We start from the raw sequence: 11,073 nt of genomic DNA, 5'->3' as shown, positions 1-11,073 counted from the left end.
AAATCTGAGGTGCAAGTAATTGGGCTCTGCATCAATGAGGATAGCTAGATCTGCTACCAGAGCTGGACATAAGCACAGAGGCAGTAGAAAGTAAACAACTTAAACTTGTGTCAAACTGCTTTATTAAAAGTACAGTGTTATCAATGAAGGTCAACATACATTACGGTAATGCATTTTTCATAAATCAACAGGAGAAGTGAAAAAATAATCTTTCAAATTCTATTCAATTCCATTTAAGGATACACAATGATCTCATTTTATAAACCCCATGACATGTAGACTTTTTTATCTTATCAATGACTTCATTCTTAAGGACCACGTTAGCAATTAAAATTTGCAATATTAATTGCAATAGAATGACTATACAGTCTGACCAGTTAGCCTGTTACTCACATTTACATACAAAGAGTCGTGACAGATGAATAGCAATCATATTGATAGTTACCTTTCAAAGGATGAAAAGATTAGGAGTTCAAAATAGAATCAGCCATCGTAGCTATTTGGTTGTGTTACACCATCCAGCTTCATGTAACCCTTTACAAGCTTACAAACTCAAGTGACACACGATGGAAGCATGATCCTGATTTATTTGTGTTAGCAGTTAACTTACCTGATACAACCCTGCATTTGTTCCTCTGTCATCATGCTTCACAGTCCACATTTTTTCACAAAGATGTGTGGAGGAATCTTGCTGTGCTATTCTGGTATAACTGGGCCATAGCTATCACAATTGGTTTAGTAAATGAAGCTATTTGGGACTATCCAAACGGTCCTTATAAATACATTACTTTGGTGGTAGAATGGATTAGCAGATACTTTAAAATGTTACTCAAATGGCGGGGTTACTTAAAAGGGAGCTGAATGTGTGCAGCACTGAAAACAAAGATAGAAGTGTAACATAGTGTGACTTAAAGTAACGTAACGTAACGGATTGCATCGTATTGTAACGTAACGTAATGTAACGTAACACAACGTAACGTAATGTAACGCAACGTAACATAACGCATCGTATTGTAACGTAACGTAACGTAGCGTAACGTAGCGTAACGTAACACAACGTAACGTAACACAACGTAACGTAACACAACGTAACGTAACACAACGTAACGTAACACAACGTAACGTAACACAACGTAACGTAACACAACGTAACGTAACACAACGTAACGTAACACAACGTAACGTAACACAACGTAACGTAACACAACGTAACGTAACACAACATAACGTAACACAACATAACGTAACACAACGTAACGTAACACAACGTAACGTAACACAACGTAACGTAACACAACGTAACGTAACACAACGTAACGTAACACAACGTAACACAACGTAACACAACGTAACACAACGTAAAGCAACGCAAAGCAACGCAACGCAAAGCAACACAACGCAAAGCAACGCAACGCAAAGCAACGCAACGCATCGAAAACGCAGGGTAAAGTTCAACCGGTTCAAGTAGGTTCAAGTAACATATAACCATAGTTGCTGTATGGCTGAAGCATAAGGAATTAAAGAGATGCACAACAGCTGCATTTTTCTTTTACATAAGTGAAAGTGTTGTCTTGTCACCAGAGGGAAGGTGAACATAATGACATTCTTATCTCTAGGTGGAAACCAAAGCAAACACAAAACTCACACAATGGCTAATCAGTAGATAAACTCACTGAGGAATTATGTCATAAGGACATGGAGATATTCCCTCCCGGTTTGTCTCTGTCGCAATGCAAATCTGACCAAAGAGCAGTTTTGTTCACACACAGCTATTACTGGATTATGTGGGTGTGGGGCTGACGTAATGTTCAATCAAATGAAAACACACTTCAGCAGACACAAATTATTTACAGAAGCACACAATGAACAGACATATACATACTCAATTATTTTCTTGTTCACTCATGTCATGTCAACCCTCCAAAAGCATTGTGTGCCTAGAGAGACAAGTCACCTGAAGGTAAATGGCTGTAGAGCAGTTTTGAATTTTTCAACTGTTTGTTTGTGTCTTAAACTCAACACTTCAAGTGAATCAAATCACAAAAATCCCTCCAAAACACAGCACATTTGTTTGACACACTCCTCCCTCCCCACATATGAAGTCATAAACCAACATGTGGTATCAAAAAAGAAGATCTATCCAAACTGAGGTCATGAGAAGTGCATTTTGATTCAATGCCACAATCCCCACACCCAAAATGAAGTCATGTGGTGGGATCTAGTGAGGAAGAGGTTTGTTATGATTTCACTCTGTATATATAATGCCCACAGGACGGTGGTCCTGTCTGGGCCCATTGGGGCTGTGGTTGTTATGAATCATAGTAGATGGTTAAAGAAGCTGCCATTCCCACACGTATATGATGTGATTAGAATGCAAAGCACTCTGATTTAATTAATGCAAGATGGGTGATAAAACGTTACTGTGAGAAATCAGCTCTGTCATGCAGCTGCAGGGAGGCTTCAGTTTAAATCATTGTTGAAGGTTTTATCAAAGGCTACAGGGGAGATATAGACAAAATGATCCTGTTTGAAATCATTTATAATTTCATCAGCAAGCCTTGTCAGCTGATGATGTAACCTAAATCACCTTTGCGCTACCTTGTCATCACATCCCCCCATCCCCCCCCCAGCAAAGTAATGGACTAGGTGCCTTCCAACAGTCATGTCTGTTGTCAAAACACTCCAACAACATTATCAAGCCTCTGTTCACTTCCACTTCTTCACAGACATCACCTCAGCTCTCCCGGGTCATTTTCAGTTTTGGGCGCGCTGACAGATTCTAATGAGCCGTCCAAGCTGAGAGAGATTAGACCAGCCCGAAACAAAAGGGAACATGACGTCCCTGGCCTGGGGCCATGAGGAGACTCAAGAGGTTGAAGGAATTGGCATGTAGGCCAAAAAGTGAAGTTAAAAAGTAGTGTTTATGTCTATGTACAAACTTTATTAATCTACACATACACTATAACTATAATAACAGTTTTGAAAAACGACTGATGTGAAGTGCATATTGTTAGAAATCCCAGTGCTGTTGTACTCTATATCAGCACTATGCCCCTTATGTAAATACATTTCTTGATTAGGACTAACTGTTGTATTGTTTTCTAAGGACCCTCATTTGCTTTTATTCAGACTTGGCACCACTCTGTTGTGTTTCTGAAATATTTTAAAGCTAAACTAAGCAAACAGCCTGACGCCTCCAGGCGCATGCTTATGGTAATCACATGACAGATGTATGAATCTTCTCGTCTCACTTTCTGCAAAAAAAAAAATAATAAGGATTACATAAGAACTGGTTGTTCAACTTTTTTCATTCCAGCAGACCATCCTCTGTCAGTTTGACTGACAGCATCTTTTTTGCTTTTATATAGACACATAACTCACAATACATGTCATAACTGCTGTTTCTTTGTACTGAAACTAAAATGTAAAAGCTGTAGTCATATAGCTTCACACACAAAGCTGAATATCTAACAGTAAACTGTTGAAAAAGCCAACAAGTGTGAGATTACCAAAAAAAAAATACCACAACACTTGTATAACTGGAACACACTGATTACCACAGGAATCTCAATCTTGGAGTACCACAAACTTTATGTGGTACTGTGCTATAGCATTTAGAACGTTGACAGAAAACTGTGACTAATATTGGGTTACGATTTTCCACTTGCAACTACAATAATGTTTGGTGGGAACCAAGAATGTTAAATGTACATAATTTTGGATTGATATAAAGCATACAAATTAAATCATACAGCTGTTACTCATAAACGTCTCAACAGATGTATGCATGTGTTCATCCCAAGGCATCAAGAACACCATTACTTAGATACTGAGAGTTACTACATGACTGTTACCCAGCTGTCTTTCTACAAACTATTCCTTTATCAATTTTGTGTTTGTGTATGTTTAGTGGAATAGCACTCAAACCAATTATTCGACAAATGGATATGCATTATACCACACATCTGGTTTCACTTTCTGGCTGTTAAGTCTGTTGAACTTGTTACAGCATTGCACGATACGCTGCTACATAAAAATACAACTTCCCTTTGAATTATCATCATAGGCGAGGTTAATGTTGAACTTACTGTGAACATCTCATCTCTTGTGGTTTTTGTGTTTGTGATTTTAGTCTGTTCCACTAAAATTGCCTCAGAAATTATATACTCTCAAGTATTTCTGCCTTTGTTTTTCTTCTGATGTTTCACTAACAGCGATGACTTACCGTCTCAGAAATGTTAATTACTTATGTTTCATTTCCTGTACTTGCACACACACACACACACACACACACACACACACACACACACACACACACACACACACACACACTATAGAGATGGGAGGAAGTGGCTCTCTGACGACATCATGTGTTCAGCTGGCAACCGTATATTTGTTTCCCAAAAAAATAACTCACTGAGGGTTCTCAGGCCACAGAAAAACACATGACTCACTTCCACAATGTAACTTTAACATTCCTTTGGAATATATATTTCCTTAGTTTCCTTTTAGTCTTAACTTTTACCTCAGCAGGATTAACAGCGGGTCCTGAAACTTCAGCATAATTTGATCTACTTCAATTGCTAATGTAGGAGGACTGGCAGCAGAGGATCTGATGGCTGTTTAGCAGAGATCAAGTAAAAGCTCTCAGTATTTATTTTCATATCTTGAATCGTTTTCTCTGTCTCATCGTATTTGAATAACAGGGAGATAATCATTGTTGTATATATAATAAAAGAGGCAATATGTGTCCTGCCAGCCCGCTCAAGTTCCCTGTTGGATTCCACTGTAACACTAAAAACTGCCTTCTCGGGTGCCCTTTCAGAGGAAAATGCATGAAAAAGTGCCCTCTGGATTCCAAGTCTATGTAAAAAACCTTCAAAAGTGCCCTCTTGATGGTCATCAAATGTATAAAACCTTGAAAAAAATGCCCATGTAGTTCATTATGTTATGTTATGTTATGTTATGTTATGTTAATTATATACTATAATCAATAACATAGAAATAAATAAATAGCTTTGTGTTTACCTTTTTCATGGTTCAATTTCTAGCACAAATGGTCACATAAATATTCACCATAATGCTGGGAATTTAGTGTTAGCTACTCAAAATGTTCTGGGGGAGGACCCCCACACCCCCCTCTTGTTAACACCGTCTCAATACATTTAAATTTCCCCTAAACTGTGAGTACCAGGTGTTCGAAAGGAGGTGCCCTTTTTTGGGGGTTTTCGCCCCTGCCCCTCAAACAGCCTGAGTAGGCCACTGACACATTTGATAGATGATTCAGATTCAGTGCTGACCTTAGAAATGATACTCTTTATAATGAGATCAGTCAGATGCCTTGTTGTTGAGCTTTCAAAGTCCAACCATTAATTCATGATCCTTTCAACCTCATGGATAGCTTGGCCATAGTTTTGGAAGAAGGTGACTTTGCAAAAACCTGCTCACATCAGCAGGCACAGCATGACCCGTATCCTGCCACCTCCCACCCCTGCTTCTCTCAGTTCCAAAGCTCTCTGTCAAGGTCGGCCATAGGGGGAACCAGACCTGCCACTCATCTACCAAATCCTGGAGGGGAAGGGTATTTCCATCCTAAGCTGTGACACTTGTGACCCAGCGTGGGTTATGAGCACAGCCAGGGGAGACCACAGAGCCACAGGGTTCATTTCAAACAACAGCTGTGCATCATCCAGCATGACTAAACACTTAGACAATCACTTCTCCCCCTCAGTGGACTCCAGCCATGTGAGCTGCTCATCAATATTAGCAGAGATGTTTCAATAACCTCAACATTTTATGGAAATCAAAGGACTAATTTATGGCCTTAGTTATAGTGAAATTAAAGAATAATGCGTGTTGAACCTAATTCTTAAAAATGACCCTATTTCTTTTTCTTCTTTTTCACAACATCTTAACTTAGTTATTAGAAATATGGCTGTAATCTTAAATGTGTACTTGTAGTAGGTATTTAAGTTAACTTGAATTTGTATTAGCCTTTCTGTCAAGAAAATAAAGACTCTTCAAATTAAGAAAACAATAGTTTTTCATGAAGGAAACTTAATGAAGGCAGCCAATCATAAACTAATGCATGATGGAAGTCTTATCTAAATTAATTCTTCAAACTCCTCCCCTCTGGCAGGCGCTACAGATCACTGTGCGCCAAAACAACCCGCCATAAGAGCAGTTTCTTCCCCCAGGCTGTCACTCTGATGAACACTAAACCATAACGGTGTCATACCTGTTGGATCAATACTCTCTGTAAATATACATGTAAATATACAATGCAACAATTCTCCAAGCAGAATTCCATATTTCTATTTATTTTTATTATTTAACTACAATGTTACAATGTTACAATGTCATTTAGCAGACGCTTTTATCCAAAGCGACGTACATACGAGAACAACACAAGCAAAGATCTAGACAAGAGGAAACAAGATCAGTACGAGTAACAAAGTGCTTCAAGTCAATTTGGGTGCAGGTACTGCCAAGCAGTGTAAACGCAATGCACAAAAGTAAGTAAGGAACATCTACAATGAGGCAACCAAACCATTTAAGACCTTCCATTATCATCATCAACAATTAACATCACCACAATAATGACCAAAGTACCAAGTGCTGGGTCACTCGAGACCTGAACACAGATTCCCAGAGTAGAGCAGGACAGTGTGAGTCAACTGTAGCTGGAAGACATGATCTGCCACTGGGGACAACAGTGGAGAACAGTCTAGCTAAGTGCATTCTACTATTTTTTTAATGTAAAAACTACCTCTGCTACTCACCACTGCACTATTATCATATTATTTTAGCCTGTACATATTAGTCATGCCTATTTGTTGTTATTTTATATTTATAGCTGATGTTATTGTTATTTTATTTTTATTTGTAGGCCTTATTCTTATGCCTTGTACGAAGAGAACACAGTTTACCAAAGTCAAATTCCTTGTGTGTTCAAGCATACCTGGCCAATAAAGCTGATTCTGATTCTGATTCTTAATGCTGTTCATTCTAATCATTGATTTGTCGCCTCCTGTTGTCAAAGATGTACAATTACACCAACAACGAACCGATTTCAAGGGCAACAGAAAATCCCTCCTACTTCAATTTGATTCGTCGATGGTACCCTGCTCGCAAGCTAATTGGATACTTGGACGTCAACTGAATGACGTATGCGGATATGTAACGGGGGAATCTACACCGGTGAGAAACGTGGGTGAACTTTCGTGTATATTCAGCTCTGTTTTGTTAATGTGTTGTTTGTAATTTGTTCTCTGCTCTGTCTCGGTTTAGATAACCTTATGTCAAGTCTTCTTTGTCAGTTCAGAACCTTTAATCCTCAGTTCTGCCGTCTGTACAAGCAGCTAATGCTAGCTGCAAATGCTAAAAACTGTGTTAGAGTGTCACTTCTCTCTAAATATCACTGTTATTATAAGGGGTTTGAGTACACTGACCTGTTTAAATTACTGGATTCGATGTAACTGGCAGCATGGTTTGGTTTTCGCTTGTTGCAGTAATTAATTTTTAATTTAAAAATGCAATAAAACGGAATTATATCAATGTCTTTAAAGCTATCACACTTTATTGCACAAGCAGTTCAGATATGAAACACCCACTTTTGCATGTGAGTTGAAGCGTATTGTAACAGAAAAGCTATCGTGTTTTTAGTCTTTACACTGGTTGTTGAGTCTTCTGGTGAAAAGCCACTAGATGGTGCACGAAGTCATGTATTTCAAGAACATGTGTGGTACGATATTAAAAACAAAGCCACCTCTTCAGCATCCTCGCCACAGCTAAAGGCTACATATTGGAAATCAATTGCATGACCTGATTAAGAAGTAATTTAGAATTGAAAACCACTTGTCAGAACAAAATAGAAAAAAAAATAATAAGTGACTTTATCATGTTTTAACTTAAAGGTTAAATGAAGGTAGTTAAATGACTTGCAGATATGCAGATTCTGAATTCTTAAATTATACACAATAACATCAAACTTTAACCGTGCACATGCTGCCTTGTAATGTCTGCATGAAAAGGTCACCACTGACTTAACAGACTTTTCATCTTCATAGTAACATCACTGGCAGTGTACTAATACCGTCAGAGCCTCACACGTTGTTGCCCTTTTCAGTATTTCAAGACAGTTCTTCCTCTTAGCTTCTGTCTGAATCAGTTTGATCAGTCATCCAGTTTCTCTCACCTTGTGTGTGTGTGCGTGTGCGTCTGTGTGTGTGTGTGTTTTACAGTGTTCATCTGTCTGATGGCTGCCTCAGGGAAACTGTCGTCTTTCCGTCTGCCTCCCTTACCTACAGTGAGTGAGCTTGTGAAGCTGTACAAACTGCGAGCAGAGAAACAGCTCTCCCAGAACTTCCTGTTGGACTTGAGGCTCACAGGTTTGTCTGCCTCACACTCTCTCTCTTTTTTTTTCTTTCTTCATTGCTGTCTGCAGTGCACCAATATCTGCCAGCTCCTGCTCCTTTTTTTTTGTTTTTTTCTGGCTACACTTGTGGTACAATGTGTGGTGCGTGTTTTGTCAGTGCACTTGATTGCACAGGTTCACATGTCCTTGTCTCAAGACATTGGAAACGACAAGCTTTTCTCTGTGAGTGAGGTTGAGTAGATCTCCTGCTAATGTGAATGGACTGAGTCAATTGTTTACAGCCTTTGCAGAGCTGGAGCCTTAATATAATTATCAGTGATGCAGTGCAGGTCTGATCTGCTTTCTTGTCCTTCGGCAAGGTGACTGTTAGATTAATGTATTGCTGCATCACACGGAGACAGACAGATATTGCAACATCACACGCTATTAATCTCAATTTAGATACCCGACACTTTGATCCAGGAAGGTGATAGGAGAGTGAAGTGTGATTTATAAGATACATCTTTTGAAATAAGCATGTATTAGTTTACTGTTGTATGAAAGGACATGAATGAAACACTGTTTTCTATCTCGACATTTTCAGACAAAATAGTGCGTCAAGCAGGGAAATTGAAGGATGCCCATGTGTGCGAGGTGGGTCCTGGTCCTGGAGGTCTCACTCGCTCCATCCTAAATGCAGGAGCAACAGACCTGCTTGTAGTAGAGAAAGATACACGCTTCATCCCAGGGTTAAAGGTAAACTAAGAAGCCACAAAAATCCTGGCTCAACACATTCACTATGTCATCTATTAGAACCTGCAGCATCATTAGCCCCCTGTAGAGTGATTTACAACCACCTAGTCTTTTCAGAGCACTCTGTCATTTTTCTCATCTGTTTCTTATCACATCCATCTTCACAGCTTTTGTCCGAGGCGGCGCCTGGGAGGTTGAGGATTGTCCACGGTGACATTCTCACGTACAGAATGGACCGAGGATTCCCAGTCAATATAACCAAGCCATGGGAGGAAGGTGAGAAAGACAAGTGATGAAGGCTGATGTTTAGTTGTGTTGTGTGAATCCGCTGAACTTGAATCTGTGAGTGTGTTTGTGCCGTCACAGATCCACCAAACATTCACATCATAGGGAATCTCCCCTTCAACGTCGCCACCCCTCTCATCATTAAATGGCTGGAGAACATAGCCAATAGAACGGGGCCGTTTGCCTACGGACGCACGCAGCTTACTCTCACCTTCCAGAAAGAGGTGGCAGAGGTGGGTAAACCCTGCTGCATGCTTACATTTTTAAAGTGTATATTTGTCAGGATCATACTATCTTCTTCATCTGCCAATAATCAGTAACTGGACTTTAAAAGCATGTGAGTAGTTCAATAAATGTTAGAAATTATAGTATATTATAATATATATATATAATATAAATAAAAATCACTTTTATTGTTAGAATTAAGTATTTTTTTCTTTATTAAAAATGTATCATAATTCACAACTTAAATAAGGAAGTGTTTTTCTTATCTGGGCCAGTCAAATCATTCACAGCAGGATTTACTGATGTTTGTTTAATTAACACAACTATTAAAGAGCCATTAAAACCTAATTAGAATCCTGGTATGTGCTCATTATGCTCCACTTTCAGTCCTGTTGAAGAGTTAACCAGACATGTTTCATTACCGCTGAAAGAATGCCACCCTAACACCTAACCTCACAAAGATTCAGCACTTATTTGTAGTGTTTTCTTCTTCATCCAGAGGTTGACAGCCAGCACAGCCAGCAAACAGAGGAGCCGTCTGTCCATTATGGCTCAGTATCTCTGCACAGTCCGCAACTGCTTCACCATCCCTGGACGAGCCTTTGTGCCTAAACCAAAGGTAGGATTTAAGTTTTATGGCAGCATTTAGCGTTGACCATGTCAAATCTAATCAAAGCATTTTAGGCAACAAGTTTTAGTTTACAATTTTGTTCATGGGACTGTTTTTACCTGCATGCTCAGGCTTTTCTTCTGCACAACTTGGTCAAAAGACAGAAAAGCAATGCTGACTTTTGAGTGACCATGCAGGAGCCAGTGTTGTAGTCAGGTCACCAAACGTCCCAGTCACTAGAGAAGATCCAAAGTCAAGTTAGAGTCAAGTCCAGTTATCTGAGTCTGAGTCTGAGTCTGAGTCTGAGTCATGTCCTCGTTGTAAATATGATTATTTCTTACAAGGAGGGTGGCTGTTTTACTCCAAACTATTGACTGTCTTAGCCTGACCTGACAGTGTGCGACCTTTTGGATGTGTATCAATCAATCAATCAATCTTTATTTGTATAGCACCAAATCACAACAAACGTTATCTTGAGACGATTTTACAAACAGAGCAGGTCAACACCATACTCTGTTATATTATTAACAAAGACCCAGCATCAAGACAGGATAAGATCTAGTCCCCTCTTACTGACAGGACTCGATCTTATCTCATCTTAATCCACCATGAGCATTGCACCTTGCTGTATTTAGCTAGTTACAACGGCGACAAAAATGCCCTTTTAACAGGCAGAATAAAAGAGAGAGAGAACAATGATAGTGATGAGATGGATAGTAGTAGTAGTAGCTGGACATGCCGCTGGAGTACGGCATGTCCGTTGCAGCTGGAGTCTGAAACCTCCACAGCAGCAGGACATGGACTGCAGCGACTCAGAAAATACATTCCTACTATTAAAATTCAA

At 39.3% G+C, this 11,073-nt stretch overlaps 1 protein-coding gene across 2 annotated transcripts in view; it reads left to right on the top strand.

The window, feature by feature from the left end:
* The first annotated feature begins 7,114 nt into the window (after positions 1 to 7,114).
* The window catches only part of tfb1m (transcription factor B1, mitochondrial), a 33,715-nt gene continuing 29,756 nt past the window's right edge, over positions 7,115 to 11,073 (top strand). Inside the window, exons 1-6 of one of the 2 annotated variants that reach the window (XM_034674768.1) lie at positions 7,115 to 7,209; positions 8,244 to 8,390; positions 8,961 to 9,112; positions 9,277 to 9,385; positions 9,476 to 9,627; positions 10,119 to 10,238. In XM_034674768.1, the coding sequence (XP_034530659.1) occupies positions 7,170 to 7,209; positions 8,244 to 8,390; positions 8,961 to 9,112; positions 9,277 to 9,385; positions 9,476 to 9,627; positions 10,119 to 10,238 (720 nt within the window). In that variant the 5' untranslated portion in view covers positions 7,115 to 7,169. The remainder of the gene's footprint in view (positions 7,210 to 8,243; positions 8,391 to 8,960; positions 9,113 to 9,276; positions 9,386 to 9,475; positions 9,628 to 10,118; positions 10,239 to 11,073) is intronic. The other variant, XM_034674769.1, reaches the window with a different exon arrangement.

This window comes from Notolabrus celidotus, chromosome 22 (assembly GCF_009762535.1).
Source record: "Notolabrus celidotus isolate fNotCel1 chromosome 22, fNotCel1.pri, whole genome shotgun sequence".
Classification (NCBI taxonomy): Eukaryota; Metazoa; Chordata; class Actinopteri; order Labriformes; family Labridae; genus Notolabrus; species Notolabrus celidotus.
The sequence above is the reverse complement of the archived record's forward strand: the minus strand, read 5'-3'. Positions and strand labels throughout refer to the sequence as shown.